Raw genomic sequence first — 20,000 nt, forward strand, 5'->3', positions numbered from 1 at the left:
TATTTCCACTATTTTGAAAATATATGTAAATGTTGAATGACGATTATGCAAAAACAAATTGCGATTATCTCAAATAATTGTGATTAGGCGATTATGTAATAGTTGTGACAGGCCTAATAAGCAACATAACTTTTTGTTAAACTACTGTAGTTGTGTTATAGCCTCACAGCACTGCGCGCGGGACACACACCTCCCACAATCCTCAGGGGTCTCTCAGTGTTAGTGTTTCTTGTAAGACAGTGGTTTTCAAAGTGGGGTCCGGGGGTCCCCAGCAAAATGTGTCAATACAGCATTACAATCATTTCAACAACTTTATCCATTTATAACATTGGCTATTCAAAAATAGCAGATCTACAAGCTCACAGCGCTGCAACAGTACATTACATGTGCTTGTACAGTACATCTGCTATTTTTGAAAATATATATTTTCAGATGGGGGCCAAATAATGGATATTTTTTGAAAAATCGTGAAAATGTGTGCAAATCTTTGAATAGCTTTTTTTCTGTAGAGCACATTTTTAACTCTATTACAACTTCTGGGGGTCCCTGGAACAAAATATTTTGAGATGGGGGTCCACGGCCAAAATTCATAAAAATTGGGGGGTCCTTGACATGAAAAAGTTTGAGAACCACTGATTATAGCAACATAAAAAAAAATATTTATAGATTTGAGTTCAAAATCTTTGCTTTAAAAATCTATATATATATATAGATTTGCTCAAATTTTCAAGATTTTTCAAAAATAGCAGATCTACAAGCTCATAGCGCGGCACTCGATGCCGCGCTATGAGCTTGTATATCTGCTATTTTTGAATAGCCAAAGAAATCTAAAAATGACACTGATTCTTTCCCGGCCTTAATGGGTTCATAAGTGTGAGGACCACTGTGGTAAGAGACTCATCCTGGTGGAGGGAACCAACCATGCAGGAGGGTGTGAGTCATTCATACTGCACTGCAACTCTGTTCATATTTTAATGGAATACATTAGGATTCTAAACAAGTACAGCATGTACTCTCCTATATGCTCTATGCCACTGGTTCCCACACTTTTTACTTCGAAACCCAAAAGAGAAATTGGCCAGCAGGGACCCAAAGTAGTATAAATAGCAGATCTACAAGCCCACAACGCGCCGCGCTACGCAATTGTAGATCTGCTATTTTCACTACTTCTTACATGCTTTTTTGTATTTTTTTCAGGGAAATTATTTGATTATTTTACCTTTTTACTCATGAAATACTTTAGAAAAACGTTGTTACTTTACTTTTTTTTAAATCTTTTGAATTATATATACTAGTCCATACCCGGTGAACAGGGCCGGCCGCTGGCATAAGCAGTTTATGCGGTTGCTTAGGGCCACGACCACTATGGGGGCCGGGGAGCCCGTCATAGTCACAGAAATTGTTCAGACTAATTGAGAAACCTGTGAACGTTTGCACCTCAGAAGATCACACTTCTTTCTTCCTGTGATGTCGCCGTCCCGGCACTAGACAGAGGGAACTAGCCCATGCAGGGTTGAGGAGATGACTTATAGGGAAGTAAATTGGGCATCACACTCTGTGATGATTGTGATCGAGGTTTCCATGGTTTCTGCAGGAGCAGGAAGAAAGGCCAAACTCGCAGGCAATCAAAAAGTATGATCCGATGTTGTATAACTGTCACTGTCACTGTGACTGTGACAGGTACTTCAAATGACAGGTGAGAATTATAAGCCTGGTCAAATTATTCAAACTTGCAGTTTTGGACAGTCACAGAAAGGCTTTTGGAGTATCGGCTGATAACAGCTGATACTATACTTAAAAGTAATGGCAACGTAATGGAGTAAACGTAGTGGAGTTAAAAGTATAATATTTGTATTAGAAATTCAGAGGAGTAAAAGAAAAAAGTAAAGTGGGCTTTATGGTATATTTACAGCACATTTATGGACAATTAATCAAATAATCACTTACTGATAATTTGTCTACAATTAGGGTGTGTGTGTGTGTGTGTGTGTGTGTGTGTGTGTGTGGGTCTATGGATTGGACGCATGCGCAGTTTGATCATTCGTCCCATAGGTCGGAGGGCCATCCCACAATTGGGGGGGTGGGCGTAACCATGGCGATATTCTTGGACATAAAAACGCTAATAAACAGCGTACATTTGGGGAAAGTGAAAAGCGGGCTTTGGTGTTTTGTGCACATGCTGATGGTCAATGGCTGTGTGCAAATGCAGATGAATTGCTCCAGGCACTGAGGAGAACTGGGCACACAGCACAGACAGAGGCACAGAGCTTTGTAGAATTATTGGATGATATATACAGTATATATATATATATATACATATATATACAGTATATATATATATATATATATATATATATATATATATATATATATATATATAATTATTATTTTTTAATGTAGGAAAAATGTCCATTGGACACCTCATTACTCAACTACAATATAATTGTAAGTCTCTCAACATCATGATATTAGATTACTGTAGGTGGGTCTTCAATGTTTTTCAGGAGAGATGAAAGAGATTATTTAACTTTTTCATAGATTTCATAGTGTTTGACAGTGTATTGTAAATTAATCAGAATCAAATTGATGTTGGTTTACACATTATCTTTGTGTATTTTCAGACATTTAACCACGTATACCCTCAATACTTGACCTTTGGCTCTGTACTTGGTCTGCTCTTTAGTCCTTCACACCAAATCTCTTCGCCGAAATTCGTAGATCAACAAGCTCACCACGCGTTGTGCTTTGTCATGTTGCTAGCTTGTAGATCTTATTTTCGGCGAATGTTCCCTTCGAATAGGGATGTTAGGGTTCAACTGGTTAAGATTTGGCGGCCCCATGTAGTTACTGTGAGGACCCACTAGGGGTCCCGGATCCCCTGTTGAAGATCCATGTAAGTCTCTCATCGTCATGATATTGTATTTTCCAGATTGTTCATATTCACTTGAGTACACCTGGCACTCTCATCAAGACAGGTTGCCTGCTGTCCATTCTGATGATTTATTATTATCTGCTTACTGCATTTAACACATTATGATGTTTGATAGGATAATTTCTGTGCCAATCCTTTATTGCACAGGGTTTGATTTCGACATTGAGAAAATAGAAAGTAGGTATTCCATTGTGTGTTGTGTGCACGGCTCCCTGGCATGGAAGTGTCTTTGTGAGAAGAATAGTGTTTCTGTGTTTGTATGAATGAAAAGGCGCTTGTTTTTATTTAGTTTGAGTACCTGGCTGATGAGAAGACAGGCTGTTATGGTGCGTTTGTTCTTTAACCAACCATTAGTTGAGTGTAGCCCATCCATCATTCAGCGTACGATGCTATTAAAAAATATGACCACTACAAATGGATAGAGATGGAGTATTATTTGGTGTGATGCAAAAAAATCCACACAAAGCTAAAGCATGCAACTGTGTAAAAGCTACTTGGGGACAGAGATGGAGAATCCTTTCTTTGGTATGATGGACAAAGTCCACTCAAAACTCTAACATAGCTACCAATGGATGGAGACTTATTGTTATGTTGTTGTTCCACTGAAAATGTACAGTAGCGATGCAGCTTTTGTCCGTCTACCAACTACATGGTGGAACAAATACTTGTACTTGAGAGCTACATCTTGGAACTGGTTCAAAGGTTCAAGTTCATGGCTCAAGTTCAAATCAGTTAATAATAAAATGTGGAGAGAGGAAAAAACGAACAAACAAACAAGGAAAAAAAATGTCTTGCTGTTTTGTTAATTTCTATGAAAAGCTCTTTCTGCCTTTACTTTTGATACTTATGTTTCTACTTTTGATACTTAACGGCTACATTTGATCCCCTGATACTTTGGATTCTGAAATACATTTAATGCAACTATGCAAGCCACTTTGACTCTAAGTGAATTTCTAATGGGTGACTTTGGTGCTGGAATTGCTGTGGACACACACACACTATTTTGTTGCCAAGTAGATGTGGATTGTCTGGGAGGAGGGCAGCTGGACACAGCAGATGGTGAAGCAGCATTTAGTCAGATGTTCAGTGGACTCACACTCTCTGGTCTCTGCTGGGGTCAGTTGAAGCTAAGGTCATGTACAATGCGCTGATAAAATGGTTCTATTGTGTACATTCTCAGAGTTTAAGTACACTCTCAGAGCCATGGACCCTGGCCACAGCGGACGTCTGGTCAATGCGTTTCAGTGAGAATGCCTTTGTCTTTGCCTTTGTCTTGGGATCGATCCGATTTTTTTGCTGCAGTAACCACACATTCTTTTCATGAATTCCAATTATCTCACCAGAGTTAACAGTTCAAGTGATTTGACTTCATCTAGGAAATAAACCTTGCATTGTTTAAATGAAATGTGCTTTTGGAAAAGTATAATTATGGCATGTGAATACCCCAAACTGAGGCAGTTGTATTCAAGTTGCAATATCTTCAGTGCTGTTATTGAACATATACTGTACCAGGTACTACGGACACCCATTTTTGATACAATCTTTCTCTCTGACCCCAATCTACACTGTAAAATCCTCAGTGTTCATTCAGAGTACAGGAATGTATAACTTTATACATCCGGGACAACGCTCTTCTCCCTTTCTGGCTCCCAAACTGTGGAACTAACTTCGCATTGCAGTTAGAACAGCAGACTCACTCCCAATTTTCTACCATAATCTGAAGACTCACCTCTTCAGACTCCTCCTTACTCTGTAGCACTTGACGACCTTGCGGGCTTATGCAAAGGCTAAATTATAATATAGATAGCATGTTATGTAGACAGATGCCAGGTCATTTGTAGACCTGGCATCCTATAGTGTTAATAGTTTCAATGTACAGATTATTGTCCTTTTTTTTTATATTATGCTTTTTAGACTGATGACAGGTTCTTTGTTTACCTATGATCCTAGATTACTATTTCTATGCATTTGATGTATTACCTTGTGTTTTCTTGCTTACTGTAAATCGCTCTGGATTAAGAGCTAAATGCTTAAATTGTAAATTGTATTTCTTAGAAGATACATCCTTCACATGACATGACATTTGAGAAGCTGCATAAATAGCTTGACTGCAGGGCTGAGCTGAGCTGCTCATTAGCAGGCACAGAAACAACTTGTTGAGATGGGGGGAATGGGGGCATTTTCATTAGTAAACAGAATGTTACTGTGTTGGAATAATTACTTTCTCAAGACGTCACCGAAGCAGGCGTTTGTTCCATTTATGTAAAAACTGGAGACGCAATTACTGCTCTGCCTACGGAACAATGCATGCACGCACGCACGCACGCACGCACGGACGGACGCACACACACACACACACACACACACACACACACACACACACACACACACACACACACACACACACACACACACACACAGGCACATACATCAACACCCCAAAATCACATGAATGGCTAGTTACATTTGTGCACACCACACACACGCTAATATTAATAGTAATACTCATGAGTCCACTCAGTTTTTCAGCAAGTAATACGCGTGTGCATGCGTGCATGTGTGTATGTATGTTTCTAGGACACCTCCTCTGTCCTTAATGTCTTGGTTTTGTTTTGTGCTCTGCTGTTCTCAACATATCAAACAACAGACACACATACAGTACACGCACGCACACACGCACGGACGCACACACACACACACACACACACACACACACACACACACACACACACACACACACACACACACACACACACACACACAGACACACCATCCTGTCAACACAGACTTTGTCAGCCCCCCCCCCCCCCCAACCTTTCCTCGCATTTCATTGTTGGCAGTGAATATTTCTCCGGGTGTTTCTGTCTGCCGTTCACTGTCTACTGAGGAAACAACAGACGATGAAGCGACAAGACCAGGCAGCGTGAAAACACTTCCCCCTCACCTGCCTGCCTCACACACAAAGTAGAAGTGATACAGTACACCTAGATTTATCCCTGTACTGTTGTTTCAGTGACTTTGTTATCTATTAGAGCAGTGGTTTTCAACCCTTTTCATATCAAGGTCCATTATTTGTTCTGCATTTGAGCCACGGACCACCATTTCATGAGATTTAGCCTCTGACCCAAAACCCAAGTATTCTGTTGTCGTTGGATACGATTTTGTCCACAATTCTAAGCTGTATTGATGTTGGTACCATAGGAGAGATAACGGGCAAACGTTGATCAAAATAACAATTCTTTAATAGTTTGTCCATTAGGGCCATGATACACAAGAAGCAAATTATCAATATAATATAAATCCCAAATCCATTAACTTAATGACCTGTACAGGTTTTTGACCATTTGACAGCACTGAGTAAGCAGCAGTACGCACTCACTCACTCAATTGACTCAAATTGTGACTTTTCTGGAATTTCTGGGCTCAGGAACATTTTGAGGGAAATTAAGTTGTTCTCTGTGGTTGGCTGCTGGTAGGCAGCCAACCACACTTGTAGCCAAAAGTCTCAAGGATTCTACATCCTATGGGGTTGGATTACAACTAAACGGTACAGGAGTCAGGACTAAGGCTGTGTGTGTGTGCACTAGAGCCTTTCTTCCCTGCTGAAAACGCCAAGGCGCTCGCCTGAAAATTTGATCTAAAAATATTTCAGCGTACTGAAAGTACTATGTCCGTCCCCTTGCGCAGTGTGAGTGTGTATGTCTTGATCTGCGGCTGAAGTGATTTACAATTTGCACAACACTTATTACAACAACCGTCTGCACTAAGCTCTCCTCTTAGCCTATAAACAAAGTCTCTCAGTCCGTGTGTTTATGTCTAAAGTTGCACGGACAGCGCAGAGTCGTTTGTAGCATAAATTACGCACAGCTACAGCATTGATTGCAAGGACAAGGGCCATCGTCATCTCCCTGCTTGGGAAAACACCCGTGCCAGCAACTTGCGCACAATCTGTTAAAAAGAACCGTCCTCTGTTCTTCGCCTGCCAGCCACTCAAACACTGCTTCTGTTGCAGCGTGTGTGTGTGTGTGTGTGTGTGTGTGTGTGTGTGTGTGTGTGTGTGTGTGTGTGTGTGTGTGTGTGTGTGTGTGTGTGTGTGTGTGTGTGTGTGTGTGTGTGTGTGTGTGTGTGTGTGTGTGTGTGTGTGTGTGTGTGTGTGTGTGTTTTGCAAACACAACCCCCTCCCCCAGATGTGTGTGTGTTTTGATATCAACTAACTGCTGCTCATGCTACATATATTACTGTCACATGTACGACATAGCGTTTCATTTTGTGCTATTATCATACGTTTCATTCAACTTTTATACTTCTTCATATACTGTACACGTAACACACAACTGTGCAACGCACGATTTGCGCTGGTCGTTGACGAAATCTGCGGTGGTCAAGATTGTTTAGGGGAAACGGCACTAGTGCAGGGGGCTGCTTTCACGCTGTTTCACAAATCGCAGATTGAGACTTGGCCTAACAAAAAATGTTTTTCAGTGGTGAGATTAGTTTTTTTACTTTAATCCACGGGAATGTGCAGTTGCCGACCTACAACACCGGTTCTGTCAGAAAGCTTTGTGTCGAGGAGTAGAGTGAAGAGCTCAGCCCCAGGCCCCTGAGCTCAGTGACCACCAGTCTACAAGGGACTATAATCAATAAACACAAGACTTACTTACTGTCCAGGTGGAAGATAGTGGTGTGGCCTATACCAGTGGTTCTCAAACGTTTTCATGTCAAGGACCCCCAGAATGATATATATATTATTTGGCCGCGGACCCCCATCTCAAAAATATTGTTCCAGGGACCCCCAGAAGCAACGATTTGAGTTAAAAATGTTAGCTTTAAAAATATATATATATTCAAAGATGTTGCACACATCTGATAGAACATGTAAGTAATGTTTTGGGTGAACTACTCCTTTAAGACAATAGTAAAGGCAATAGGGCGGTAGTCGTGGCAGGGTTATTTTTCCTTGGGACAGGGGTAAGAATAGACCTTTTGCGACGGAAGTGGACAATAAAATAGATTAAATATAGAGGTGAAGATTGGCGCCGGATGGTCTTTGCTGGGCAGGCCTTCAACACTCTCTGGAATGAGATCAGGGTCCGTAGCTTTCCTAATCTTCACCATCCTCAGAACGTTGACAGTTGGGGTGCAAGTCTCCCCCTGAAACAGTGCTGGAGTTCAGTCCTCAGTGTCAGCAGTAGCTGTCTGGCCACCAGCGTAGCTTCGGCATCAAAGCACCATGAACGTTGTATAAATCCTCCATCAAAGAGGGTTCTGCCTGCACTGAGGTGCTACTGTGCCCCCATAGTCTGTGATGTTTCTGATACCCTGTCGTAACACCCTGCGGCAGTGTTTCCCAAACACAGGGTAGGGACCCAATTTTGCGGTCACTTCAACCATTTTTGATGGGTTGCGAGTAAAATATCCCCTTTTTAACTCATTCACTGCCAGAATTATTTCTGGCCGCGTTTGAACACTGCCATATTTTTCATTGAAAAAAAAAAAGTACTCAGGAGCCGAGATACAGAATTTTTAAGTTTTAAGTTAACAAGGAAGTGGATGGGAGTCTATATCTTCGAAAAATCATATCTCCTTGGTCTTTGGGTCAAAAAAAAAAAAAAAAATCCAAAAAAAAAAAAAAAAAAAAAAAAATATTTTTATTTTTTTTTTAAAAGTCGTTTTAGTCGTTCTAGGCAGGCATGGCTTATGGACAGAAGTCGTTTTAGTCGTTCTAGGCAGGGAATGAGTTAATATTTTAAATGTATTATTTCAAAACATTTTCAAACATTAAAAAAAAAAACATTTATAAAAAGAAGCCTTTTTTTTAAGCGCACCAATGTACCAAACTAAAAATACATTATGTCAGAATTAACCACTTAAGCCCTAGACTTAAGTGGTTCATTCTGATTGATAATGTATTTTTATTTTAGTTAGGGTCCCATGGCGAAACCAAAATGTATCTTTTGGGTTTGGAAACCCCTGCCCTGTGGCCATGGTTAGCTGTGGGTTCACTTACTTTAGGTCAGCTGGGGCTATACTGTAGATCGTTATAGGTGACACTGCTAGTAAGTAATGGCTAATAGTTACTGCAGCTATACAGTAGGTCAACCACTTAAACCCTAGCCTATTATGGGGCGGACATTCGTGAGAAAATGGTCGATCTACAAGCTCACAACAGGTCGCACTGTGACGCGTTGCAACAGAGACATTAAGTGTAGATGGCCTATAGATCCCTGGGAGACTATTGTCACATGGCAGGTTTATAGGTGTAAAACATTGGGTGATAATTGTATCTGTGAGAGCTCCATCGTGTCTAGTTATTTCCAGAAAGAGAAAGAAAAAAGAAGAGGGGGGGAGGGACAGGAGGAGAAAGGTTTCGACTCTGTATATTTGTTGTCTCTGTCGGGTGGAAACCTCATTATGTCCAAAACTGTTACTCTTCAAGATTCAAAATTCAAAAATAATAAAAGCATCAGATCTACAAGCTCAAAACGTGTTGCTTTGCGCCGTGCTTTGAGCTTGTGGATCTGCTCATTTTGATGCTTTTTGTGTGACGCAGTAGTATAATCAATTAGGGCATCAATTCACGAAAACACTAAAAGAATGTGGAGATAAGAGGTTACTGCCCGGCAACAGCAATATACAGGGTTTAATTAGTCAACTAACCTAGTCAGGTGGGGCTGTACTGTAGTTATACTGTACGTGTTGTGTTTGTGATTCAAGTTGAGCTGAACTAGTTCATTTTCACACACACTCACAATTCATTCATTTCTGCGTTTTTTCACATTCTGTCAGAAGCCTCTGTTGTAGACTATCCCTCCCCCTAGCTTTATTGACCCAGGACTGCTGAGATATTGACCTGGTGTCAAAACTGTGCACATGACTACTTCCTTGCTTATTTGTGTGCGTGTGTGTGTGTGTGTGTGTGTGTGTGTGTGTGTGTGTGTGTGTGTGTGTGTGTGTGTGTGTGTGTGTGTGCGTGTGCGTGGGCGCACATTATGGGATCGATCCGCCCTTGCCTCTCTACTGGTGCATTCAAACTAATGTGACCTGTAGCACACAAGCTTGACCCACACATACACACATGCATACACATGTTCCACATGTTTAAAATAAATCATGATTCTGTCCATTTTGAATAGCTTGTATACATGATTATTGTGCAATTGACAGGTTGATAGTATTGACATTGGTTCTCAATTAATTTGGTATTTTTTTAAATGGCAGTACGGCCACCCTACTCACTGTACCTTCATGTATGTTTAAAATAAAAGTATGAATATATTAATCTGTATTATTATTTTTTATAGCTTAGTATTGAATGCACAATAACATGGTAGGTTTATACATATTATGAAACAAACATTTTTACATTAAAAACCCTACATAGTGAACCTAATCTGTAGTTTAAACCCTACATCGTGAACCTAATCTGTAGTTTAAACCCTACATCGTGAACCTAATCTGTAGTTTGAACCCTACATTGTGAACCTAATCTGTAGTTTAAAGTGAAACAGACTGAACGGAACTCATTGTGCTAATGAGCTGCTCAGGCCTGGCTGCTTTTCTGGGATCTGCTGCTCTTGCCTGGAGGCACCCCAAAAGATATTTATTTTGTCACTTATTCCTTAAACAGGCATGCTCTCTCTCTCTCTCTCTCTCTCTCTCTCTCTCTCTGTCTGTCTGTCTGTCTGTCTGTCTGTCTGTCTGTCTGTCTGTCTGTCTGACACACACACACACACACACACACACACACACACACACACACACACACACACACACACACACACACACACACACAGAGAGAGAGGCAGTAGAGGGGGCCAGTTCATCCCACACTTGAGTGGGTCAGTCCTGTGAGAGAGCCACCATCAGTCTTAATACCGCACTGGAAAATAGGCTAGCTCACTCCCACTGAGGACTGTGTGCGTGCGAGCGTGTGCGTGTGCGTGTGCGTGCGTAACTATACTTGTGAGGACCAAATGTCCCCACAAGTATAGTCGAATTTGAGAATTCAGACATTCACAATGTAAACATTAATAAACATTGTGAAGACCATTTTCCTCGTCCAAACAAGAAAAACGTTTTATCAAAAAAAGAATACGTAAGATACGTATACAGATTCAGGTTGTGGTTAGGATGAGACATTTAAAGGTTTGGGGTTGGAATTAGAGTAAAACATAATTTAGCCTATAGATGCGCGCCAGTGTCATGCACCAAAAAATAGCCAATCTACAAGCTCACAACGTGTTGTGAGCTTGTAGATCTGCCATTTTTCGCCTGGGCTTACAGCTAAAAATGGCACAAAATTGTAAGAAGGGCATTCCTAAATTTTAAGCGCACCAATGTACCAAAATAAAAAAACATTATGTCGGAATTAACCACTTAAGCCCTAGACTTAAGTGGTTCATTCTGATTCATAATGTATTTTTAGTTTAGTTAGGGTCCCATGGCGAAACCAAAATGTATCTTTTGGGTTTGGAAACCCCTGCCCTGTGGCCATGGTTAGCTGTGGGTTCACTTACTTTAGGTCAGCTGGGGCTATACTGTAGATCGTTATAGGTGACACTGCTAGTAAGTAATGGCTAATAGTTACTGCAGCTATACAGTAGGTCAACCACTTAAACCCTAGCCTATTATGGGGCGGACATTCGTGAGAAAATGGTCGATCTACAAGCTCACAACAGGTCGCACTTAAAGGTTTGGGGTTGGAATTAGAGTAAAACATAATTTAGCCTATAGATGCGCGCCAGTGTCATGCACCAAAAAATAGCCAATCTACAAGCTCACAACGTGTTGTGAGCTTGTAGATCTGCCATTTTTCGCCTGGGCTTACAGCTAAAAATGGCACAAAATTGTAAGAAGGGCATTCCTAAATTTGTCGTCCTAAAATGTCGATGTCCTCAGAAGTCTAATCTGTAATAATCAATACAAACGTGTGTGTGTGTGTGTGTGTGTGTGTGTGTGTGTGTGTGTGTGTGTGTGTGTGTGTGTGTGCAACTGAGATATAGATAAAACATCCTGGATGCAGTAGAGAGATGTTGATATGCTGTTTAGTTACTGTATTGTAGGAACTAGAAAAAAGTGCTCTTCGTACATGAAAGCCCCCGGCGTACCCCGACACTGTAGCCCTCCCAACTGTGGCCATCACCTAATGTTGTATAGTTCAGTGGTTCTCAATTTTTTTCATGTCAAGGACCCCCAAAAGGATATGTATTTGGCCGTGGACCCCCCATCTCAAAAATATTTTGTGCCAGGGATTTTTCAAAAATAGCAGATCTACAAGCTCATAGTGCGGCACTCTGAGCTTGTATATCTGCTATTTTTGAATAGCCAGAGTATAACATATGGTTATGACGCTATTTTAACACATTTTGCTGGGGACCCCCTGGTACCCCCCCAAGGACCGCACTTTGAGAAGGACCCTCAACATTACCCTCAACATTACCATCAACATTAACCCAATTCACAGAAGAAAGTGTGACCCCTCCCCCCATAATCTTGCTCGCTCTCTCTCTCTCTCTCTCTCTCTCTCTCTCTCTCGTACTCTCTCTCTCCCTCTCGTACTCTCTCACACACTCTAGCCAGACACACACACACACACACACACACACACACACACACACACACACACACACACACACACACACACACAGACCCAGACACAGACTCATCTAGTTCCTGGAGCGATGGCATTGCCCAGTGAGTTGTGAAGGACATCTGCGTTCATACAGGCTCTCTCTCGCTTTGCGCTTCATTGAACTTCATATCATGGAAGTCTCAACACAGTCCAAGCAAGCACTGAGTCTTTCAATTCACTGATTAAATATAACCAATTCTCTCCACTATGCGTGCGCGCGCACACACACACACACACACACACACACACACACACACACACACACACACACACACACACACACACACACACACACACACACACACACACACACACACACACACACACATATACGCGCGCACACACACACTATACCCTTTTTTTCCTGCACTGTGTAAGATCACAATAGCTTTGGCTCCATTAAAAATGACCACAACCTTTTTGAAATTCTCCAGCGTGTTTGAAATGAGATTATTATACCACACAGTGGGATAATAATTTGGTCCCCAGTCCTTGGGGTGTTTTTTTGTCATTGTATATTTGCACATACTACGTGCCTTACCCATCCTAGGAGCAGTGAGCAGCCGTTGGTTGTATCGCTCGGGGAACAGCTAGGGGTTAAGCCTCTTGCTCAGGGACACTTACTGTAGACATGTGCTGGGGCCTGGAATCTAACCTGGGACATTTTGGCTTCCCAAGCGGGCTCTCTAACCATTCAGCCATGGCCGGATGTCATCCTCACTGTCACAGGGGCCCACAGTTTATAAACACAATGTACAGATCACTGTTTAAGCCAGGGGTCTTTAATGTTTTTTTAGGCCTTGGACCCCTTAGCGGAGAGAGAGATGGTCTGCTCTTTTTTTACCTCTACACTAAAACCTCTTTGGCGAAAATAGCAGATCTGCAAGATCAGTGATAGGCTAATTTTATAAACCAGTTTTGGTTCAGGGCACCCCTGTAAATAACTTTTTCATCCAACGCATCCCAGACTGACATTGTCACTTTACATTTACCTTACATTTCATATTACGATACGTAAATACTAGTGTGTAAATTTAACATGTTTCCAGATGGTGGTCCACGGACAAATACCTATTAATTTTGGGGGGTCCTTGACATGAAAATGTTTGAGAACCACTGGTTTAAACGACTTTAAGAAACAAGCTCAAAGAAGCAACTACACTTCAGAAACAAGCCTGCAACCCACAACTACCAATAGTGACTTTAAAAAAACTAAAAACTAAAAACAAGCCCAATGTCGCTTATAATAAGCGGACTTGGCAACACTGCGGTCACGACGTTTGGATGAAACCTGGTTAGTCTCACCATTCACATTAATTAACCATTAACATAATTGTCAGGCAAAGCTTATATAAAGGCACAAATCTGGAATTTGCTTCATGGCTGTGAGTGTGGTTTTCCACCTGCGACCCAACCAGTTTACCACTATAGCATGGGTCTTCAACAGGGGGTCCAGGACCCCTAGGGGATCCTCAGAGTTACATAAAATAAAATAAAACATTAACTTACACAACGCTGATGATATTGCTGTCTATGAATCTATCTATGAAAACTATGAAAAAGATTAATCTGCAACATACTTTTATATAATACCAGGGGGGGGGGGGGGGGGTCCCTATTTCTCTCTCTCAGCTAAGGGGTCCTTGATTTGAAAAACACGGAAGACCCCCATTCTTTAGCCTGCCTCACATGAAATCTGAATTAGGATCTCACTTTCCATCTGTGTCTGCATACAACCGGAGAGAACAGTCTACAACTGTGTCTTAATTGTGTTCCGTGTTCCGTCTGTTTGTGTGTTTTGTTTGTTTGGCCGCTAATATGCAGTGCAGTGAGCTCAGATCGGAGCAGTGCTAATTAACGAGGCATCGGGGCCAAATGAATGGCAACCTTTACGCCCAGCAGCCTATTAGCATGCTAATAAAGTACACCGCTAATGACTGATCAGCAATTCACTGGAGTTTGTCTGCACTCAGCGTCTACACAATAAGATTGTGTGTGAGATGAGTGTACACCACATGCACGCATGCACACACACACACGCACACACACGGTTGTATTACTATACTTGTGAGGACATCAACATTTTAGGACGGCATGAAAATAGGTCAATAATAGCAGATCTACGAGCTTGGAGATCAGTAATTTTTTGGTGTGACATCGCCACACAATTCAGTATAAATCAGGTATAACTCTAACCCTAACACCTAAACCTAACCTCCAAATACCTAATCCTAATCTGAATATTTTCCTAACTGGAAGTCTACCTCCCCACATCTTTTTTTTTTAGCCATAAAATAACCATTTATTTTTCTTTTGAGGATCAGGAAAATTGTCCTCACAATGTCTATTTCTCACATTCTACTATACTTGTAAGGACATTTCACAGTAATACAAGTGTACACACACACACACACACACACACACACACACACACACACACACACACACACACACACACACACACACACACACACACACACACACACACACACACACACACACACACACAAACACGCACACACGCAAACACTAGCTTGTTAGTAATCCCATTTATTGTCTGTGTTCCATCGTTTCTAACCAATTTGTTTATCTTTGTGTTTGTGGAAGCCCCTGGAGATGGTAGTTAGTATTGTGGAAGAAGAAAAATATGTTGTGAGTGGTGAGAATCCTCATGAATAGTCAAATGAGATGCATTTGTGTGTGTTGGTGCTGCCAGCCGGCGGAACTAATACAGTCATTGTTAAGGAAGGTTTTTATTAGTGGGAGTGTGAAATGACTTTGACCTGCATGTGGGGTTTCCCACTGGTTTCACTGAAAATAACGGAACAGTGACACAGTGATCAGTATTAACCTGTTAAGACCGGAAATCTTTGCATCTGGAGGGGGTCCCTGGAACAAAATATTTTGAGATGGGGTGGTCCGCGGACAAATACATATCATTTTGGGCGTCATTGACATGAGTTTGAGAACCACTGATATTATTATAGCAACATAAGATTTTTTCCCCAAAAAAAATAGGATTTAGAAGACAGATTTGAGTGGAAAATGATCACTTAAAGAATATATATATATATTCAAAGATTTGCAAAAATGTTCAAGATTTTTTTTTAAACATAGCAGATCTACAAGCTCGTAGCACGGCTATGCAATTTTTGAATAGCCCAAAGTATAAAATAATGGTTATAGCTAAAAAAATATATAAACTAGAAAAAGTGCTCCTCGGAGCACAAGTCTCCGCCAGGTCAGGTAGGTTATTATGGCCTCCTGGTGGCGCTATAATAGGCCAATGTGAAAAGGATGCCATTTATTCCTAGGCCGTGCACGGCAATCGGACACTGCATGCATGATTTGAGGCATTTTGTTCTAAAAATGTGTTTTGCTAAATTTGACCTGCTGGTGGCGCTATAACAGGCCAATGTTAAAAGGGTGGCATTTGTTCCTCACAATAGTGTGAATGTGCGTTCAAAGTTTCACCGTAATCGGACACAGCATTCATGATTTGCGGCATTTTGTTCAAAACGGGCCACTCCTGCAAACATTACATGTCAATGTTAGCCGATCAGGATGGAATATGAAAAATCAAACAGATCCGTCTTGATCACATGACTATAGAGATCATGTGTACCGATTTGCGTGAAATTTGGATCAAATATGAAGGCTTAATATCAAAAAATGTGTTTTACATAAGTCTGCCTCCTGGTGGCGTTATAAAAGGCAAATGTGAAAAATGCAGGGCAAAGGTTTGTCCTTGGCCTCTAGAGAGTGTGCATACAAAGTTTTACACTGATCGGTGCAGTTATAGGTAAAAACACGAATCGGCCTGTTACAGCGCCACCATGAGGCTGATTTGAACATTTTCAAATGGCATTTCTTCCTCGGCCTAATGGGAATGTGTGTGCAAAATTTCACGGAAATTGCATGCTGTGTTCATGATTTGAGGCATTTTGTTCGAAACAGAGTACTCCTGCAAACTTTGAAAGACAATTTTTGCCAATCAGGATGGAATATGAAAAATCTGAAATGAGACGTTTCTTTTAATGACTATAGAGATACTGTGTACCGATTTGGGGGATTTTTGGCCAAAATTTGTAGGAGTACCGTTCAAAAATGTGTTTTGCACAAATCGGCCTCCTGGTGGCGCTATAAAAGGCCCATGTGAAAAAATTGGAGCAGAGGTTCGGCTTTGGCATCCAGGGACTGTGTGTGCACAGTTTCGCTGCGATCAAGCCAACGGTGCCAGAGATTAGCTGTACACAGACAAGACAGAATGACACACACACACACACACACGCACGGACGGACGGACGGACGGACGGACAGGGGGTAAAACATACTCTCTCGCCATGCCTTTCGGCCTGGCGGAGACAAAAATGACACAGTATGTGTTCCCGCATTAAATGGGTTAACTCTCCTCTCCTCTCCTCTCCTCTCCTCTCCTCTCCACAGTGCTCAGTGGGTTGTGCTCCAACGACTGCCCAGAACAAGTCAAGGTAAGAGGCTCGTTCAATGTGCTACTCAGTGTATGTATCATGCTGTGACGTTCCCCACACAAATATGCAGCCCTTAAGGGAAGGTGCACGTGCGCGTGTTCTCTTACGTGCATGCTCTCTCAGTCCTTAAGTAGGTCATGTGGGCTACAATTTGCATTCACAATTTAGGCATTTAGCAGACGCTCTTATCCAGAGTGACTTACAATAAACAAGGTAAACGCATGTTCATCAAATGCAGAGAGACATTTAATTGTGGTTTCTCAGTAAACTAGGATCACGAGTAAACCAAGAACCAACATCAGTTTAAACAATATACTATCAAACAATCACATTGAAACTGTAAAACCCCATGTAAACAATGAACCTAGCATCTGTTTAATTAACATTTGAAATTCCATTTTTAACATTGTGGTCAAATAAAACAAGCTTAAGTAACAAATACAGAACACATGACCAGGTATGTCAGCATGGCGCTGAGGTGAAGTCTGAAGAGGTGAGTCTTCAGGTTAAAATTGGGTGTGAGTCTGCAGCTGTGGTCTTCAGGGCTCGCTCACACACTGGGAATATGAACTTACCGGGGCACCCAAAAAGATGTATTGACGTTATGAGGAGCCACGCTATAATAAAGAATACACATTTGAGTGTCATGTCAAGAACTGTCACAAATTAGATGGCCATGAAATCATTCGAATAACCTTATGTAACTTGTCATTTACATTATCGGGGCAGCAGTGGCTCAGGGGTAGAGTGGCCGGTTGAGTGGCCAAATGGGAACTGTGAGGTTCCCAGTTCGATCTCGGGCTCCCCTAGAGTTAGTGTCGAAGTGTCCTTGAGCAAGACGCTGAACCCCTAATTGCTCCCGATGAGCAGGTTGGTGCCTTGCATGGTTTCCTCTGCCCATCGGTGTATGAATGTGTGTGTGAATGGGTGAATGTAATGGCACAATCTATGTAAAGCGTTTTGGATAAAAGCGCTATATAAATGCACCATTTACATTATCAACAGAACATCGTAAACCTAAACTCACTCTGTATCTGACGCGTGCCTTGTTAGCTGTAGTTAAATGAGTCAATATCTTCCTTTTTTTTTGTTAAATTAATCTGATTGACCATTCATTTAGATTCGATCTGAATCAAATAATTGGATTGGATATCCCTTTTACACCGCAAATAAAGACTCTTTCTGAAATGGCAAATGCAACGCAGCAGTTTGATTAGAACATAATACTCCTCTAGAGTTATTTTACTAAAAGCATTGGAGAAGGCGAGTCCAAGGTGAACTTGAAAAGATAAAACACATGCCGTCCAAACAAGCTACTAACATCATCCCTACCCATTCCCAACCATGATCGTATAGTTAAAATTGTAAATTAGATGTATAAGCAAGCATAGAGTTGTGATGTTACAGTAAAGATCTGTGCCAGAGGAAAATACCGCAGATAGGCCTACATGTAAAAACAGCAACAGTAACCAAAATGTGGCATATTCCTTTATACCTATAAGCCCTATGTTATACCTCGTCGTGCAACAATGGCATGCAAAATGAGATTGTAGATTGCTATTTTTACAACTTAAAGAAAGAAGATCCCCCTCCCCCACACAAATGTTCAAAAATAGCAGATCTACCAGCTCGCAATGCTCCCGACACCATCCTATGACAAAGTGTAAAATAGCTTAACCCATTTAGACCTGAGGCCAATTCTAACAGTTTTCTGAAAAAGAAAAATAAATAAATAATAATAATAATAATAATGTTGCTATATAATACTGTATATATATACACGTATGTCTAAATATGACACAGATGCTGTCCCGTTTACAACTTGATCTCAATGACAAAAAGAAAACACACAATGAATGTGATACAAACAGACTTCAGACACGTTTCAGAGGTGCCTTTTGCTCTGCTCTGCTGAAAATGCGCTACGCTATGAATACAGGTGTTCCTTGAGATTCTCACTTAGCCCATCAGTGCGCCTTGGGCTCAAAAAGTTAGGAAATAACACAGCTATGTTGAATGGCTATGCTAATGTGCACCTGCTTTTTAGAGGCGGGAGAAATGACACGGAAATCTGGCACATTGCGCGTTAGTAAATCCAGTGAAATGCTTTCATCAGCCACACTTATAATCATCTCCTCTTGGTTTATTTCTGCCATGAGTGCCATCCTCCCTTTAAAAAAAAGGAGAGAGGTGCACTTTTACGATGACACACAGGCTGTGTTGGAAATAGTCGCTTTCAGGTAAAAACCTCATATGTCCAAAACTATTACTTTTCAGGATTCAAAGTAAAAAATAGCTAAAATAGTCGATCTACAAGCTCAAAACGTGTCGCGATGCGACGCGTTTTGAGCTTGTTGGTCGGCTATTTTAGCTGCTTTTGTATGACACTGTACTAGGATGAGGTAGGGCATGAATTTATTAAATGAAACATAAAAAGTAAAAAAAAATGGCGATATACTGCAAGGCTTCTGCCCCGACAGCAACAAAATGGTCGGCGTGATTGTTTTGATAAATGCCATGCAGCTTTCCAGTCATAATGCATCTGAAATGAGCAGCTAAAAGGCTTTGTAAATCTGAGCCCGGAGTGCTTTCTTGTTGTTGGGAAATTGGGAGCATTCAGTTTGTTCCCATTTGGAGAATGAATCTTTGAATATATATTTTTTTTAAAGCGAACATTTGTAACTCAAATCTTTGCTTCTGGAGGTCCCTGGAACAAAATATGTAGAGATGGGTGTCCGCGGCCAAATACATATCATTTTGGGGGTCCTTGACATGAAAAAGTTTGAGAACCACTGATATATAGCAACATCTTATAGCAACTGTTGATATATAGCAACAATTTTTTTAACAAAAAATGTTAGGATTTAGAAGAGAAAAAAATATATGTTCAAAGAGTTGCAAAAATGTTTCACGATTTTAGATAAATAGCAGATCTACAAGATGAGCT

General features: G+C 41.1%; 1 protein-coding gene across 1 annotated transcript in view; it reads left to right on the top strand.

Annotated features, from left to right (window-relative positions):
* The window catches only part of itfg1 (integrin alpha FG-GAP repeat containing 1), a 170,561-nt gene that overhangs the window by 114,555 nt on the left and 36,006 nt on the right, over nt 1–20,000 (top strand). The window contains exon 13 of the mRNA XM_084067064.1: nt 17,010–17,053. Within this exon, the coding sequence (XP_083923190.1) occupies nt 17,010–17,053 (44 nt within the window). The remainder of the gene's footprint in view (nt 1–17,009; nt 17,054–20,000) is intronic.

Source organism: Gymnoscopelus microlampas, assembly GCF_963454915.1.
Source record: "Gymnoscopelus microlampas genome assembly, chromosome: 1".
NCBI classification, from domain to species: Eukaryota; Metazoa; Chordata; class Actinopteri; order Myctophiformes; family Myctophidae; genus Gymnoscopelus; species Gymnoscopelus microlampas.